The following is a 20190-nucleotide window of genomic DNA, read 5'->3' as shown; positions in this document are numbered from 1 at the left end:
AAAGATTAATCCAAGATAGCACCCAAATCATAAAGTGATATTTCTTTCGTGTTTCCTTTCTTTTCTGAATTTCTGTTTTTCTCTCGTCTGTAATGAATTTTTCGGCATGCTAGACAGATGTCTTACCTTCCCGGGGGTGGTGTCAGCAATATTAAGCATTTGCGAATCACCTTGATATCTCATCCATCTTTTACGAAGGAGAACCAACAGGATAACGGTTGTTCATATTGAGAATTATGAACCAGTCATTGCCGACAGACCTTCACGTTATTTTCCATCTCTAGTTGTACTGTTATCCGTTTAAGATGAAATGTATTCTCACTCACTACATGTGTATATGTTGGTTAAAATTATTATGGAGGCTTATTAATTGTGGGGATTTCTATGTCCACCTATCATATGTCATATGCCATTTACGCGTTATACTGATTGATGTTAAGTTAATCAGTAAAGGCTTAGTGTTTTCAAATTGTTTAGTCAATACAATGAAAAAGTTCTACTTCATAAATATCTGCAACAATATTAACGTGTACCTGCCTTTTCAAAATTAATTGTCTTTGGAAGATTTTTTGCTGTCAGTTTTGTCCTCGAAGATATTTTTTTTTCAATTGTTTGTGTCATTATAAGTGTTAGTAAGTAAAATACTTAAGACCCATCATATGCGCTCGTACCAAAGCAGTTAGAGAGCCACAGAAAGTTGAAGAGCATTGAAAACCAAAAAAAATCGAAAAGTTGTGCCAAATACGGCTCAGGTCATCTATGCTTGGGGAGAAAAAAAAAACTTTAGTGTTTCAAATAATATAAAAAAAGTAAACAGAAAATTTACTAAGACTTAACTTAATATTGATAATTTATGTCAACACAGAGGTGATGACCACTGGGCAGATCAGCAGTGGCATTGACAAAGCCTTGTATCTTTGACGGTTTTGTAAGCACCGAATTACAGATACGGTAGTCATCTTGTCATATAAACGTCTCTCAGGAAAATTTACCCAGTAAGTTCCATTAGCTACCCAATGTAAAGCTGCTCATGGACCATGGTTATCAAAGGTAGGGCTAGGAATGTACTCTAATGCGCACTAATACCACATAAACCTTAGACACTTAGGTCAAACAGGACATACTTTTCTAATTGTCGTTTAATTTCCTCATTTGACAGGCTGTTGGTTTTTTTTTGGCATCTTATAGTACGATACAGATATTTATTCGTTTCTCCTTATAAAATTTGATCTGAATCATCGTCACATATGGCTGTTTGAATTATTATCCGAATTATTTTTGCGATGTACTTTGTCAAATCATGAACTTTGCCATTGCTTTATCTTGGAGGGAGAACCCATTTTGAATCTATAACTCCTCATAGACTCTTTGTTTTGATGAATTGTAACTTTTAAAGATATAATCGATCCCAATGAAGGTAAATACAGAAAAGCGCTATGTACCGACAAAATTAAAAAGTGTAATTTTCATTTGTTATTAACCTTTTAATGCAATTTTTCAACTCCTATTAATTTAGCCAAATATTTTTGGGGTGTTCATTAGCAATTCAAGGTCTTTGCAAGCGGTAGTGATATTTGTTTTTAGCTTTGCTCCCAATACCTCTTTTTTTTCATTACTATAATCTTATTCTTATTGCCACTAGGAATATCTTATTGTCGTTAAGCAAACAACAATCAATCATATGCAATTTGTTTTATGAGCCTGCTCTTACCGAAAAGAATGCGTGAAATTAAATCGACAAGCACTTCAGACCTTTTTTTGTGAACAATGTAAAATGAGGTATAAAATACCAAAGATGCAATCAAAAACAATAAGTCTAACAACAATAGACAGCATTAGATCATGATCATTACCCATCTCGACTTTTGGTGACATCTGAGAATTTGAAGGTTCCTACTATGTAATATTTACCTTAACTACAAGAAGATATACTTTACTAACTGAAAGTGTGAAAAGATGATTAAAGCTCTAAATATTCTGCTTGACATTATTTTTGTACGTTTTGGCAATACAGTATGTCGACAGGTTGTCGGTATTTTTATGGGCACACATTGCACCCCTTTAAAAGCAGACTTGTTCCTGTACTGTTATGAAATACAGTTTATTGCCAAAAACTCAGTAAATTGATACTTTTAATAACAATAGTCTTTTCATAGATTTAGATATTTCAGTCTCACGGGAAACTATATACGAACAATTATGACAAAAGAGACGGTTATTCGTTCCCTATTGTTTATCTTTTTTCTTTTTTTTGACCGTGATGTTCCTTTGTTCCCATCTTACGGTGTTTATATACCTCAACTCATTCGTGTCTGTAGTGACGTTTTATATTTCATGAGATAGATCTATGGATCACTGGTAAATTATTAAGTCATGGATTTCGTTACCACAAATCATTTAAAACCTTTACTAGTAAAATGAAAACAATACTTTATAAATTCAACGCGTCCGACGCGCTTTTCTAGATTTACATGTACCTTCATCAGGGACGCTCAAAGCCGTATACTAGAGATTTCCAATAAAATGACATTACTCGACATAACTAACCTATCTGAACGTAAATCGACCTACTGCAGTGAACCACGACGGAGTGGAGCATAGACTGCATGAGTTGTTTGCTAGTTGAATGAACATACTTTGTTCGAATATATTTTAATTTAAATTAACCCATTCTGCTATTAAAAATTTTCCACATTCTATTTAAATAATGTATGATTTTTTTTGGCAACAATACTTTAAAGGGAATGATTAAATCAGTTACTTGTAAATATATGCACCGATCTCATTTGACCCACGTATTCGGCTCTTCTCCGGCAAAAAAAATTAAAACTACAAATTCAAAATTTAGTAAGAAAAATAGAAATTATAATGAAATCTGAAGCGTGGTGATATTCTATATTTGTTATTTGATTTTAATGTTGAAAGGTTAAAAAGGGAGTTTCAAACACGCCTGAGTGTAAAAGGTGTACACGACGTACTTTTTCAGCATATTTCTATAACTATTTCAAGATACTTTTGTTTGAGGTAGACATTAAGATTACTGATGAATTTATCAGATAGAACTTTCTAAAGAATTTACAAAATGAAATTTATGGAGATGCATCTTCAAGATGTAAAATTATTACATTTTTTTCAAATTAGTTGTTTTTCTACTACTTGTATGGGTTCTTGGAAGAGTCTTTACGTTAATGTCATAGCTCACATTGTTTTTATGACATATTGGACTTTAAACGTCTGAAAAACATACATTCGGAATATTTCATTGCAGTTTTGTTAAAAAAGATCTTTTAGTTTTTATACCCAACGTATGGGAATATTCTATTTTCTGGTCTGTGTGTTCGTCCGACCTTTTAAAAATATATACTGAATTTGTGATTTGATCCTGATAGAATTTTTCATAAAACATTGAAATATGATACTCTGAAAAAAAGGGGGTGGTGCAAGGTGTCTCACGGACATGTATTCTTGAATCATATGTTTTGAATATACATGTATGTGTATCTTCAATATTCATTATCTACACACTAACAATTTATTAAGTATAATTGCTTGCAAATTATGCATACTATACATTTAAGTACATATTTATTGAACACTTATGACTGCATTGTGCATTGGAATCTTATCATTTTTTTCCGCTGTGTTTCGTACTAATGACAAATGCACTTCAATGATTATGCAGTCTTAACGTATTCGGTGACCCCATCAATTGTAATCATTTAAATGGACTAAATAATAAATTCTAATATACATCAAGGTACTTTAAAGAAATTATCTTGACATGTCTTTTGTATTTGTACTCGATGAAGAATTTAATGACAAATATGCTTGTTGAATTAATTAATAACATGTCGTTTAATTTAGTGCTTAACATACAGCGTGGTCACTTGGTGATAATTTGAGGCCGTATAGTTACTCTGGGTGTCTTTTTTGTTAACTCTGGGTTTGGTTTATCGCGTATCTGCTTAAATGACGTTGATGTTTATGCGTTTTATAAAAGTTTTTATATTATCGTTTGTTTTTAATAGTTAAATGTTGTTGTATTTTTTTTTTGTATTAAATAACTATTTAGTTTCAATATTTCTATATCCATATATCGTTAATATGCTCTCGCCCTGCATTTAATCTGAATCATCATCAATTACTTCTATGAAGATAGAAGGTCTGCTACTCTAACGGCAAGCTGAAACTTTCATACTGGACGAAGAACAATCTTTACGGGTTTCGTTTCCGGTTAAAATCAACTCAGTCTTTCTTCTGTGTGAATCCTTAAAAGTTCTTTCAATGTACACATCCTTTTCTTCGTACACGCATTTCTACGGAAAATGTATAAATCTCACAAATTTCATGAGGAAGAATAATGTTATTAAAGGAATCGATAAACTGGACTTTCTTATTCTTTATGATTTGCAGTAGAATTTGAAATGATGTTTTTTTTTTTAATTTTCATTCGATATCTCTAAACTTGTCAGTTAGGTCCGTTCGTCGAGTTACGTATGTATGACATTTTAATGGACACTTCTAGTACTAGATTATGTCATAGACTTTAAGATTTGGTTTGAAGTTTGACTATACATAAAGAAAACCCAGGAATAGATTTCCTCAGCTGTATTTTGGGTCCTCAGTGCTCTTCAACTTCGTACTTTATTTTGCCTATTAACGTTTTAGATTTGAGCGTCACTGATGAGTCTTTTGTAGACGAAAAATTATCGGCCAGGTTTATTTGATGAGCTATTGTTTTTAAATACAAATGGAACATTACATCTTCATCTTTAAAGTGATATGTGCCATTATTTTTGGAGCTTATAAAATTTAGATACGATCCGTGTAAATTTATAGATCCTTTTAAAATTTTTTTTTTTTAACTCATTGCATGCTCCAGAAGTCAAATTGATATTTTTTTTTATGTATTTTTAAATATTTTTTATCTGTTCTCAATGACTGTAGGTCGTTCCCAATATTTAGTATACAGAATAATCGTAAGATTTACATAATACTCTAAAAGTCTTCCATTGTGATGAATATCATTTCCCCTTACAAATTCCAAATTAGCACTGTCAAGTAATATTTGGGTGTCCACAACTGCGATTGGTTAACTGTCTAATCAAAACCAACTCATTGCTAAGAATTTTAGAACATCACTGTAAAAGACTATAAGTTCCATATTTTTTTATTTGAGCACCTATTATTACAAAATTTGTTGAACAAAGGACAACAAATGTTAGAGGCCTTAGTTCAGTCTTATATCGTTAGGGGACGACCATTTGATATTCTATGGAATAAATATTCTAGCCTGGTAAGAACTGAAAAATATACCATTGCCAAGTAAATGACAAAAATTAATATTCTGCTCAACAAAATGTAGGAAAATAATGTGTACAAATGTAAAACAAAATAAGCCGGACTAGCAAAAGGTGAAAAAGAATATTCTGTCCAAAAACAACAATTTCTACCCCTGATATTTCAGATTTTTGTTTCAAATAAAAAAAAAACTCTTTTCAGTTATCATGAGATTGAATAAAATATGCAAGGTACGCATAGTCTTGCTTATTTTTATCTCTAAGCCACATTGATATGTAAAAAAATTAAATATGAACATGAAAAGATGTGGTAGGATGGCTAGAAAGACAACTATTCACAAGAGATCAGTTAATCCACCATTGACCAGTGACGTAGATTTAAGGAACTGTATATTGTTAATGTTCCAAATATTGCAAGGCATTTTGAAATCAAATAACAACATTAATTACTGCACACGGAGTATATATCTCCCAGTTGATACGATATTCCAGGGCTTGTATTTCCTATCATGATTTCCTTGATAGAGGGTTGTTGTTCACAAGGAAGCTATTAAACTAAGTGTTCCAAGTGGTGAAGTTGAAATCATCCTGTCTGTTTGTCTTTTTCTTTTTTAGCCATGACGTTGTCAGTTTATTTTCGACTTATGAGTTTGAATGCCACTTTGGTATCTTTCGCCTCTCTTTTACCACTGATCAAAATATCTTAAAAAATCCTACAAGTAAATACGTTTGAATAAAACGTATACAGTTGTCGGTTTAGCTCCTATCATACAGAAAAACTACTGTAATGACATAGTTACTTGTTTGTAAAGTAAATACGTTTGAATAAAACGTATAAAATTGTCGGTTTAGCTCCTATCATACAGAACAACACTGTTTTGATCTTGAAACACACAAATGATGACATAGTTACTTGTTTTTAAAGTGATTAAGATTATAACTAAATGTTGACTGCTGTACCCCAATTTTTGACATCTTTACCTATTATATCTGTTTGTTTTGCTCATACATTGTTGTTAATAAAATGGAATTATGTGCGACTGTCGTACAAGTGAGAGGTTTAGCTAGCTATAAACCAAGTTTAATCCACTATTTTCTAAATAAGGGAATACCTGTACCAAGTCAGGAATATGACAGTGGTTTTCCATTCGTTTGATGTGTTTGAGCTTTTGATTTTGCCACTTTTTAAGGGACTTTCCGTTTTGAATTTTTCTTTGAGTTCGATATTTTTGTTATTTTACTTACTTTTATGCAGAACCTTTAAAACGATTGTTGTAATTCCATCAAATCGATATTGTAAAATTTCAGCTGTTTGAACAGAATAAGATGCTTGTTTGTGTCTGTGTGAGCAAAACACTTCATTTTGCGACTTTGTTTTAGAATCTTAAAAATACTCTAAAAGAGAGGCGAAGGATACCAAAGGGCCATTCAACCTCATAAGTCAAAAATAAACTGACAACGCCATGGCTGAAAAAAACCCAGACAAACAGACACAAAACAACATAGAAAACCAAAGACTGAGCAACTCGAACCCCACCAAAAACTGGGAGTAATCTCAGGTACTCTGGAAGGGTAAGCAGATCCTGCGCCATATGTGGTACCCGTCGTACTGGTCATGTTATTACAAACCCGGTAATATGTCTAATTCGGTAGGTCACATCCAGTGGGAAGGTACGAGATTGTAGTAACGACAATTGGAAGATATTCGTAGTCATCTGTAAAACAGATATTCCATAATGGTCAACCAACTTGTTATGGCGTCCACAAAATTTACAATGGGATGAATTCAACTTCACCACTTGGAACTCTTGGTTTAATAGCTTCCTTGTGAGCAGCACCCTCTATCAAGGAAATCATGATAGGAAACACAAGCCCTGGAATATCATATCAACTGGGAGATATATATACTCCGTATGCAGACGGTGCTGGAATGTTGCTACTTAGAAATGGAAAGTTCACAATTGGGAAGCTAAAATCATCACTTTTGTCGTAAAGTTTTGTTTTCAACCGACCCTCTTTGTCAATTTCTAGATGTAAGTCAAGATATGAGGCATACTTAACTGTGTCTGTTGTATCCTTTATCTCAAGTTCGATGTTAGTAGAGCCATCGATGTAAGTGAATCAACCAATTCGTGATAGCGAACGTAAATCGTATGTAGTGTCGATTTCAGTCGTTCATCCTCATAAATAAAGGCAACATTAGTATACCGCTGTTCAATAGTCATAATTCGATTAAGCAAAAACAAATCCGGGTAACAAACTAAAACAAAGGGAAACAACTATTCACCATAACTCATATCATGTTTTGTCTAAAGAGCACAACCCTGTTAATGAAGTGTGTATACCGACTGTGTGTTGAAATATAAACGTACCGAACTCAACAAATATATTCCCGATAAAAAGTCCAGTGTTTTGATTATGTCATATTATGTGTGTTTATTGTTTGATTCAGTGTGGTTCGTCACAAAGTAAGATTTAGTAATAACCTTCAACTAGGAATTAGTATCTACGATTCCAATTTTTATAGACCAAACTGTGTTGAATGAGCAAATGTAGCCTATCTTTCAATTGAGTTTGTACAATAGTAGTGTAAATCGTAGAAATATCAAAAGTGTAATATTACAGTAACGTTTTAATGATAATGACTAAGTGTTTAGAATTTTTAAGAATCCACATCTTATTTACACCGCTTGTTTAGTATATCTCACCATAATGATTTTTAATGGCATCTTTTACTATATAAAGAATGTAGGCCGCATTTTAAAATCTGTTTCGTTGCATATTTTACTTATACGTCCTTAGTTCTTTACTAATTTTTGGATAAGGTTGAAATGTTAAATATGTAAAGCACGTGGATTTTTAAATACCTACGAATAAAAGTTTATATCTCATGTTGGTATTATAATGAATACATTGAATTATTAGAACAGGGGATTTTTTTTTTTTAATTTTCATTGATCCGCGTTTATTTTTATACTTGGTGAACTCCGTCTACAAAAATATAATGTAACTATGCATAAGAATAATTAGGAATATGTTTTATGACGCAAGTTTGCTAGCAAAAAAGAGACCAAAAGGGGGAAAACATCAATTTATATGTAGAAGAAATACAGACAACACATTGGAAAAAAACGAAACGAAATAACTCGCAAAGGTTGAGAGCTACTGACATTGTTATGTTACTCATGAAAAATGATAAGTTGCATTTTTTATGTCATCACAGCGAAATGAAGAACTGGATTATGACAACACATTTAAAAAATCTCTGAAATTTTTTTTCTATAACAAAATACCTAGTTTTATTTTTTAACGAAGCAGAAATGAATTAGTCTTTATCAATCTGACTATACATTTTTCTTATGAATTTTTATGTAACGGATATGGAATATACTCTCCTAGTTCCTTTATTTACATCTTAAAAAAGAGCATTTATGGTCATTTAGAAAGTTAATCAAATTTTTTTAAACTTTTTAACAGCACATTTTATCACTTAATTTCCTGAAAACAAATGGTCGTTTTTTTTTACATCTTTTTGGTCACCACAACTTAGTAGTAATGATTTTAGCGTGATTGTTAAATTTGTAAAATCTTATGAATCCTTTCGACGAGTGATACTATTTGTAATTATTCACCTATTATATATTGCTAACTTGCAGTTGTATATTGGGTTGTAAGATAAAGATGGTTATTTCTTTAACGTTTAAATATGATGGTATTACTAATTGATAGACATACAATGGATTTATCTTAATGACAGGAGATAAAAACTAAGTAGACAACTTTGATCAAAGTTATTCAATATTATTAAACTACTTTTGCGACTGCTTGAACCTTACTATAAAAATATATCTATGTTTCAAATGCAGTGGAACAGTATATTACTGATGTTAAACAATTCAAATTTAATTTGATTTATTTATTAAGATCTTAACATTAATGAGTCTATCATTAAACAAACTGTCGTTTTACTTACATGATATATCAATGATGGACTAGGAACAAACTTTTCTTACTTCCTTTGCCGTTTTGAAAATAAAGTTGATGCAATGTGGATTTGAATTCAATATGTAGGTGATTACAGATATCGTTTCACTCAATCTTTATTCCATTTTTAACAATAACCATGATTAGACGAAATCAGTTATTTAACATGCACATATATGTCTGTCGCATTTAACAATATTATTTATATTTATTTTACTTCTACCTATAAAACTTGGCAAATGCTCAATTACTAATGCATGTGTAAAGACGTCAACTACCGCTAGCAGAAATAACAGGAGATAATAGACCTGCTCAAAATTCCTGACGGTAATCTTGCGTTACATAACGTAAACAGTTTTTGACAAAGGTTCGTTTAGAAGAGGATTGAGTGTAAGGGGGCTATATCTATACTCCTAAATAACGAGGTCCAATTTGTTGGCCGGCATGGCGTCAAAACGACGAATCAAAGAATTCAACTTTATATATAACTTTATAGGACAATAGTGTTGATTAAAATTTCACCATTACAGGCCTTTTTATTTTCCACATAATTAATATTACCAATAATTAACAAGGTACGGGTCGATTCAGATACCGATACCGATAGTATATGTCACATGTAGTTTCCGGTTGTAGTAAGAAAACCAGGACGGGTTCAAACAGAAAGATTTTGAAATCAGAGAAAACTGTGCACCTTAAAATCAGCATTATCAAATGACAATACGAATACCAAATATCCGCGCTGAAATAAAGCGTAGGTACTTTAATTCAGTCACGGAACCGCAATGTCGCGGGGGTGTTCTAGTAGATTGTAAATAAACTACATATAAGGATTTTTTAAAAGCAAAATGTTGAAGATGATTATTTAAGAAATACTAAAAAAAATAGTCGTTGCATGTCACTAGTTTACCAAGGTACGTAAGATATATTTGCAAAATATTTTGGATATTTTGCAAATATTATTTACACAGCTTGAACGTCTACAATCCGTTCAACTTTATATCAAAATATATATATATATATCAAATAAAATAAAATATGTTTTGTTCCAATAAAAAGATCGGACCTAACCGATGCGTATTTTTGTTCAAAAGGCGGAAAAACTTCTTCCCCTTTAACTATTATTCGTGCTGCTGTATTTAAGAAATTTAAGTCATTAATTTAGAAAATACAATAAACAATTTTTATGTGACAAGTGAAGGTCGTATATCAAATGTCTACTTTTAATTTTGTACTAGAAAAAGATCTAAAGATACGATTTTGATAGCGAGTTCTAAAGCTTGTGAAGGTATTTATAATTTGGTGTCATAAATAAAGGCAGCAGTGGTATACCGCTGTTCAATAGTCATAAATCGATTTAACTGAAACAAATCCGGTCACAAACCAAAACCGAGGGAAACACATCAACTATAAGGGGAAAACAACGGAACAACATAAACAATGAACTACTACAAAAACAAACGCCAACATACATAGAAACGGACTATTTGATAACAACTGCCATATTCCTGACTTGGTACAGGACATTTTTAGAAAAATGGTGGGTTGAACCTGGTTTTATAGCTAGCTAAACCTCTCACTTGTATGACAGTGGCATAGAATTCCATTATATTGACAACAATGTGTGAGCAAAACAAACAGACATTATAGATTTACCCAATAAAGTTATTGTTGTGTAAAGGGATACTGAAGTCAGCAATATTTAAATATGTTCTTTCAAACCGTACAAGATAAGAAATAAATACTAGTTTACCACAGGGTGAGAGTAGAAGAACATCGCCATTTTAAAGAGGAAAGTAAGTGTGTGAATTCAATCGAATAAGTTTAATAGTTGCCTCTTTGTTTGATATCCGGTTAATGTCAACGATAACATTATCATTAAGTTTTCAAATAGGCCAATAACAAAATATGCTGTGTCATTTCAAATTTAATACTAAACGAATGTTTCACTAAATTCCGAATTCGAGATTCATTTTCGATGCAGAAAAAAATATTTTTATTTTCAACTAAGAAGGCAGTGTATATTAAAAGGAAGTGACACTGTTATGTTTTAAAACGACGAACAATATTATTAAATCAAAGTAAAAATAGTACACAATGAAATAAAATAATGTATTACGTTGAACTGTGCTAACTTATTTATAAGGTTTAAATGTGTGTGTACATATTCTGTATGAATGGAAAATAGACTTCTAAAATGTTAAGATATCATATTGTCTCATAAATGTACTAGTATTTTAAATGATTTCCCACAAACATGGTATATCAGTAAAGAACATTACATGCGGTTTATTTCATTTCATATGACTTGATTTCATCTATTTTCGTTTTTAACTTGTCATTCCCATTTAAAGGTTGAAACCACCATAATCCGATTGAACACCCGTACTACAAGGACAAATAAAAAAATATCCTATAATGACACTCGTCGTGTAATTTATATCAAGTAAAAATAACATTTATTGATAGTCATGAATATAGCCAATATGACAGATGAGCTCCGACAAATGGACCACTTCTGTTATCATTCTCCGTAGTGTTCAACACAATCATGATGTAGTCAGTGAAACTTTCGGAGAGATTAATTCAAAACTGAAAATACTCGGTTAAATATCTTCATGGAAAGCAGTTATATTCTATCAAGGGTACCCAGATAGCATTCACAAGCCCTTGACAACTTGGGATTTTGTTCTCAAGATACCTTCTAAATGCAAGTGGTTCTGGAATACAATACACATAAACTTGAAAATTTCATAATGAGAAAATTGAAGTCATTTCTTTATGTCTCATATAAATAAAGAAACCAGACGGCGATGAGATAAACACAGTAAATTCTAAAGGCTTTAAGACTTTCTATTGAAAAAACATAAAACCGAAGCTATACCACTATAATGATTTACAATTCATGAATGTATGTCATAATTTTAGGCATATTTCTCGTGTCTCGGTTTGGGCAATGTGTCAGTCAAGAGTATTTCTCTGTTAGTTTTAAATTGAAATAATTAAAGTGAGCCCTATCATACCGTATTAAATGTAAGATTTAAATGCAATGAGTTTGGGCTGATGGTATGTTACAAAAATTGGAAGTCGACAATAGGAAAGCTGAAATTATCGCAGATTGTTGTTCCTGGTAAAACAAATAACCACACTGATAACCGTAAAAATATCACTGAACAAGACAATATAAAAATGATGGGAAAGGTTCCATACAAAAGATTGATATTTCCTATTTGATGAACTAACTTCTATAGTAAAATTTAAATGGTTTTCATAAAAAGGCTAATATAATTAACTTATAATGAAATCATTCATTTTAGAAGTAAATAACAACAGGGGTTTCAAGACAGTAATCAAATTACACTATTAACCTCGTATATCATAAAAAGTCATGGATATGAATTTTAGATTTAGAGTCAAAATCCGAAATACTTTTTCCACCATTTTACTAAAGACATAAAACATTTATATCTTTTTTTTCATTCTCGTAGATTTTTTTTAAAAGAAATCTTTAAAATTAAATAGTCTTTGAATAACCACTTATTGTCTTCATTGATTATTCATAATTGTAAAAAGTCTTTTGACATTGTTTTAGCTGTTTAGGTGTAAATATAACAAGTCTTCATCATTAAACGAAACCACTATATCTATCTTTAAAACAAACCCGATTTATTCAGTTATTCTAAATCCCAATAAAGTCATAAATGTCAAACAAGTAAAATCAGTAAATCTTAGAATTAATAACATGTAGCAAGTTCATAAAAAACAGTATGGTATTAGCTAATCTGCATACAATATATCAATAGTATCCGGACAATCCTGGATTGATGATAGCACCTGTACCCTGCCAAGTCATAATGTCACCATTGTACATGTTGAAAGGTGTTAGAGGTGAAACGGTGAATTTTAATTATTTGAATCACTCTCCATGTTTCTATCAAAAGAATGATGGATAATCCGATATTAACCGTCACATTTGTTGCCTTATTAACAATTGGTTATATCTGCTATGGAGCCTTTCTGCCGCAGAAAATAAGTCAAGATAAGAAGATGTGTCATGTGTATAATACGGAAAAAAAGAATCACAAGAATCGCAAAATATATTGGATAATACGTTACGGAACAAACCAACCCCAACTCCTCTAAAAAACATATATTAAAAAATGACATCATAATTGTTTTGACTATCCCCCCAAAAATATAAAGTTTACAATTTTTCTTAAATTTGGCTGTAGCTTTAGGTACCTCAAATTGATTAGACATCAATTATTCATTTTTTCGCATGGGTGTATAAGTTTTTTTTTCCTTGGACTATTTTTTTTTCACGACTTTATTCAAAACTAAACTATCGGTGTGTTTTTTTTTTGGGGAAAATGCAATGTCATATTTTCCCTCTTCTGAAACAATTCTTTTGTTTTGAGGACTTTAATATCAAACAATTAATGAAAGAAATATTCCTCCCCCTCTTCCCCCCAATAAAAAACAAAACATAAACAAACAAACACACACACACACACATATATATATATATATACGTTATTGGACGGTGCCTACATTGACAAATTTCTTAACTTCGACATCATTAAAACGTTTGTAATCAAACTGATAATGCAGAAACTTAAATTTCCCGAAACTGGTGAACACAAGTACCATTTCAAAAGCAAACCTGGTCCTAGATTTTATCCGTACTCAGAGAAAGGCAATTTGTCTCGTATTCATTCAAATAATTTACGACAAAAGGGACGTAAATCATAAAGTAAGGATCATGTTTAAATTGGAATTCCTCCTGGAATTTGAGCACTAGCAGTGCCGTTCGTGTACTTTATTAAACTAAAAGGGCTTTCAAATAGATGTGTAAAGTTCAAATTACAATCCATATAGAAAGCAAATCACTGACTACCTTCAACAACATAGTCTAACATCCAAAGATTTGACTGATATTTTTAGGTTCTTGTTTATCATAATTTTATCAACTGTTTCGGTTGTTAAACATTCTTGACTTTCAATATTCGGCTTTGAGCGTCCATGGTGAAGGTAAATCCAGAAAAGCGCTTTGGACGCAAGAAATTTCAAAAGTAGAGTTTTAATTTTTTTCCAGAACTGATAGAACATCTGGAAAACAAAACAGTACTAGAGCTATCACACAATCAACAGTAAAGGCTCTTATACTCACTTGTACCTATACTGTTCAATCACACATAAAAAGTATAACCAAAAAGTATAAAAAAAAAATTCGAACTCCATGGTAAATTCAAAATAGGGATGTCCATAAAAACAGACAAAATAAACGTTATGAACCAAGGGAATGAGTGCAAAACAACTGTCATATTCCTCACTTGGGACAGGCATTTCAAAAGAAAGGGTGCGTTAAACCTGCTTTTTATTGCCAGCTAAACCTCCCACTTGTATGCCAGTTGTTTTTAGTTCCAATATAATGACAAAATTGGGTGAGCAACCCAAACAGACATGATAAGTTAATGTGACAATAACTGGGATCCTACAGCCACAGCTATACAACACAACTGACTTAAAAATTCAAACAAACATGCAAAAAATTCTTACAAAGAGAGCAACAAAAAACGTTGTTGTAGTCGAAAGTTAATTTGACAAAGACGCAAACGAAATATTTGTTTTGAAGTTGATAGAAAATCGAGAGGCCGTTAAAAAAATGTGTGTAGTTGATAGTACATACCGTATATAGTATACACTTCCTCGATAAAGTACAAATTAAGTAAAATATAATTATAAAGGTAAACAAAATGGAAAAAAAACACTGTAAAAACATCTTGCGTCCAAATCGCACCTCTGGATTTACCTGCACTAGGAACGCCCAAAGTCAAAAACCCGATAGCGGGATACAAAAACCCAAGACACGTCAAAAGTCATATGACAAAACGAAAGATAATAGCACGAAAATAATAATGGGAAAACTTACAGTAAATAAAAAGATACACAACTTCAGCACCTAGAATCTATAACTCAAGACCATCGTTATAATTTGTGAAGAATACACTGAATATTTATTTATTAGGTCTAGGTACTAATAGGAACTATTTGAGAAAAAGGACGAGACTATCTTTGAAAAAGTCCAAGGTCACTAATTGTTTGCTCAGACACTCATACGCAGCAGAATTCATACAAAACCTTCTCAAAGACAAAAACAAATAAGTATCTCGCAAAGTTCTTTAATTCCACTTTCAGATATATTGATGATTTTGAGGCTATAATCTATAACAAACGTGTTGATTTCAACTTTCCAATTGCCGACTTCTTATTTTTCATCGTATGGCGTTTACATCTCTCAATTAAAACGTTACGCTTGTCTATGTTTGAGGGTACGAAGCGTTTATAAGTAGAAGATGTAAAAACCCGTCAACACAACTAAACTTATAATTTTGTAGGACCGACATACGTTTGAAATGGGTTAACATAAAAGTAAGCTTATAAATTGCTTGATAACATGGATTATCTTTTATCCTATTGGTGAATAGTCTGTAACGTATCTATTTTAGGATGGATACTGTACATACAACACTAACTTAATGAAAACGTTATTGTAGAAATTTAACCATTTATTTACTTAAAAATACAGGCATTTAAGATAAGACTGAGGCATGTTTCTTCTGTAAAGTTAAGATAAACATTTGAAAAAATATCAAGAGGGAAAATAAAATTGAAACATGAAAGAAAACAACACAAAATTGTGGTTAAACGAAGTCCAACAAACTCTTCAAAGAAAACTAAAGAATTGGCAACAAAATGCGATTGTTATCAGCGGGGTCAAAATTTTCTGAAATGCAACTGATATCCCTCATGCCTCATATTCTCATCCGACGTTTTGCTTTAATCATGATATATCTTATGTAAGTTTAATTAATAAAAAAAATACAACCATAGTTTAAATTGTCTTTCATTTTTTACAGATATTATAGAACCCCCTAAAAAACAACAAAAAAAAAACAACAAAAAAATCTAAGAATATAAAGATATGAAGATGTGGTATGATTGCAATGTGAGTACTCTCCATCAAAGACTTCACGACATAGAAGTAAGCAACTATAAGTCACCGTAGCTTGAAACAATCAACAAAATCCTGTAAAAAAACCCCAAATAAGAAATGTATAATAGTTCAAACGAAAAAAAAAAATAAATAAAATAACGGCATGACTTATGTAAAAGCAATAAACGAAAAATAAATATGATACACAACAACAAACACCCCCCACTGTATTACAGGCTCCTGGCTTGGGATAGGCATATATCATGTGCATATTATATGTTGCATATTTGACAGTTTTTATTTTTAGGAATGCCGTCTGGTCTACTTTCACCTCTAAATATAACAGGTACTCGTGTGAAATGTCCTTGTCGATTTTGAATAATTTCATGAATATTCAGGGCTTCCGTATACAGAACCTCTATTCTCAGACCATTGCCATGACACACAATTATGTCATTTAATGTTTTTGATGTATTTAAACAGACGAACGGATTATCATGTATATCGAGTTCCTTAAGTCGTTCCTTACAGAAATTATCAGCAAAAGAATCTCTTCTAGTCAGAATTACAGTTACATAATGAACTTTATAATGACAATAAAAGTCAGCAAAGTAAAGATTCAGATTTGGGATGAATAAAAAACCGGCATTAATATGTAATCTGAGCGGTCCAAATGGAGAGCATGGGAGAGGTTTGCTCGTCTGACAATTTACAGCTGTACTGAAAAACAAACCATCCAATCGCCCGTTTATTACGGAGCAAGGATCGCCGTTATGATCTTTTTTGTAAGGTTTCATAATTCCACTATGCTCTTCAGTTATCGAAGCAAAATATTTCTCTGACTTGTTTCTATAGAAATACTCAATGGTACGGAATTTGCCTTTCTTTGCTTTTATAAATGCAATCGTCTTATCATAAAGTGTTTCATAGTCTACCTTTGTAAAACCTGAAATTAAACAAAAATGTTTTATATTTTATTATCTCACACATAAACTCTAAGAATATAAAAGTGAAAAGGATTATTAATGTTAATACACCTTTATATTCTCAAAAAATCTAAATGATGTAAAATGAACAAAAGTTGACTTTTGTTTTAATTATAGCTGACGTTGAAGTTTTAAACCGCTGGAACTCGAAAACCAACCTCTGTCATTCTTTTTATTATTATAGGATGTATGATTAGATTCATTATTTTGCCCTGTATTTGCAAACATAGTTACGTTCCTTGTTTTTCGAGTTATTATACATTTTTTTGATAAATGAAAAGGTTGATAGCAACGGATACCCCGTCGGTTGTAATGTCAATATGACGTCATTATCATGTTGAAATTGATGTGTGTTTTTTTTCGAATTAAGGGACTAAAAAAAAATCATCAAATTGACTAGGCTTACACTTAGATACGCTAGACGCGGGTTTCGTCTATACAAGAATCATTAGTGTCGCTCGAACAAAAACAATTGGAAGGTCAAATCAAATACGAAGTTGAAGAGTTGAAGAAACCAATAATTCTCAAAGTGGTGCCAAATACGACTAAGGCAATCTATTTAAATTTAATCTAATTTAATTCAATTCAAAAAGTGGCCATATCATTCATTTTTTATGTTATGTATGCATTTTTATTGTGTTGAGTAAGGTATCTGATTTCTAAAATGAACTTGATATTTGTAAATTTGAGAAACATCGAGATAAACTACCCACATTCAGCGACTAACTAATAAACACTCTGGTCACATAAGGTGAAATAGGGACACTCTTCTATTTCTTTGCACGACTCTGTTTTTGATAAGATACAAAATGTACATACTTCACTATTTAAAACGATATTAACACGGTGTCAAATACTACGAACGTTGAGAATACATTTGTACAACCTTGATAAAATTTGAATCATACAAAAGGTTTACTGTGTATGATTTTATAAAGTCATATATACTCTTCATACTTACAGGTTTTGAAATTACTAATGTTGGTGTTTATTTCTATCTTTGATATGCACATCTGCTTGCTGTCATTAAGAATACATCCAATGATAACCTTTACTTCACAGACTGTAGCAATGGGCAAGTCGAAAGGCAATGTAAAATCCAATTGCTGTCCGACATGAATAAAAACATGAAACCGGTCTTTTGCTTGTTTAAAGAATATTATCCATCTTTTTTCAACTTTGAACGTTGTTTTGTTGTGAAAAGTATATCTAGAAACAGGTCTGTGATTAAATTGTATAGGGAAAATGATCTGAAATGATAAAATAATATTCAACCTGCAAATGTAGCGATTACTCTTAGTTAATTATTCTTGTACTATCTGATCTGAAATATCGATCATTCAATTAATTGGTTAAAAAAGATGAAAGTTAGATACACTTTAAGGTATTTGTAGATATTGTAGTTTTTTTAATGCAGTTAGAAATTGGATGATGATAGTATAGATTCAGTAATCCATGGTTAGATACTCTATAACTGGTTTAGACTTTAGTGGTTATGATTTTGACATATATAAAGCAAATACATTTTGTAACTGCTGAATAAGTCTTTTAAGGTTTACTCCAATATCTTTTTTTATTATTTTTTTGGAGTTTTCGCTGGTCCATTGACGTATATCAAGAATCTCTATTATCGTTAACAATTGTAACCTAATACCAATTCAAAAAAAAAAATTAATTCAAAGTATAGGAAATGTGATTGAATGTCAATAATTGTCAATGAACGTTTTCAATAGTAAACAAACAAACAAAGTACTTCTTAATTAGGCAACAGTACTTTACCGCTGTACAAAAAGGAGATGGAAGATACCAAAGGGATATTTTAAAACTGAAAGAAAGTCGAAAAAAAAACTGACAATGCAATGGCAATGTAATGGCAAAAAAAATAAAACGATAAAAAACGAGCATGTTCAGAAAACACAAATTAAGACCTAGCAACACGAATACTAACAAAAGCCGAATATTAACTGAGGTAATCAATCTCTAGATACAAACCATGAAATGTTACAAATCGATTCCGAAGATACAAATCAAGGCAACAAACAAAAACTGGGGGAATCGCATGAACTTCAAAAGAAATTATACCGGATGTGCAGGCAGGGTAAGCGTCTCCTGTAATACATGCATCGCCCAAATGCAAATCCACACTTAGTCAAAATGTCTCAATCGGGAAACCGACACAATCGGTAAAGTTACATAGACAATTCTGGTACTTGTTTCTAAAGATATAAGACCACAAAAGATGTTGGTAGTTAGTTGAGACACATAGACATAATATCGGTTAACCAATTTGTGATGTGACGGTAAAACGTATGTTGTGTTGATTTCAAACCATCTTCCTGTGTAAGATAATATTTTGTGTAAGGGGATCACCTCCATAAATGAGTATAGTGTGAACATGTACGAGCCTAACGTACTAATTGAGATATGTAAACGTCATACGATCACTAGTAAATGGTTTTAGTCTAAATTAAAATAGTCATTTTAACATCATTTGATAAAGTCTGAACAAGCAATTTTTCAGTCATGTTAGACTTTCAGTCAATTTTTAAACCTTTCCACTGCGGTAAATTCAGTACTGTTCAGACTATTCGCTTGCAGTTAATTCAGTTCAGAAGCTTTTCATGCAATACAGTATGATGTTGATGTGTACAGGTAAATAACAAATACTGAATACTTGATGAACATTCTGAACATAGACTGAACAGATCTTAATTGACTGCAAGCGAATTAACTAAACAGTACTAAATACACCGCAGACGAAAAGTCTGAAAACTGAATGAAAGACTAAACATGACAAAATAATATGTTTTTTTCCAGTCTTGTAAGACCTACTCAGATTGAAATGACCGTTTCAGATCAAAATTGGTTTATTAGTAGATAGTAGTTAGTGACAACCACTTATAATGTGATGTACATAGCATAT

General features: G+C 31.6%; 2 protein-coding genes across 8 annotated transcripts in view; both read right to left on the bottom strand.

Moving 5' to 3' along the window:
• Positions 1–9497, bottom strand: part of LOC127725732 (uncharacterized) — a 40647-nt gene extending 31150 nt beyond the window's left edge. For all 3 annotated transcript variants that reach the window (XM_052232943.1, XM_052232944.1, XM_052232946.1), the window contains exon 1: positions 9274–9497. The gene's annotated coding sequence lies outside the window, so the exon portion shown is untranslated. The remainder of the gene's footprint in view (positions 1–9273) is intronic.
• Positions 9498–15835: 6338 nt separating this feature from the next.
• The window catches only part of LOC127725730 (uncharacterized), a 262471-nt gene continuing 258116 nt past the window's right edge, over positions 15836–20190 (bottom strand). For 3 of the 5 annotated variants that reach the window (XM_052232939.1, XM_052232934.1, XM_052232938.1), the window contains exon 5: positions 15836–17227. In XM_052232939.1, coding sequence (XP_052088899.1) covers positions 16554–17227 — 674 coding nt within the window. In that variant the 3' untranslated portion in view covers positions 15836–16553. Of the gene's footprint in view, positions 17228–18228; positions 18518–20190 lie in introns of all 5 variants that reach the window. The other 2 variants (XR_007993117.1, XM_052232928.1) reach the window with 1 other exon arrangement.

Source organism: Mytilus californianus, unplaced genomic scaffold (assembly GCF_021869535.1).
Source record: "Mytilus californianus isolate M0D057914Y unplaced genomic scaffold, xbMytCali1.0.p SCAF_15, whole genome shotgun sequence".
In the NCBI taxonomy this organism is placed as follows: Eukaryota; Metazoa; Mollusca; class Bivalvia; order Mytilida; family Mytilidae; genus Mytilus; species Mytilus californianus.
Note: the sequence above shows the minus strand (reverse complement) of the source record. Positions and strands in the feature narration are given on the sequence as shown.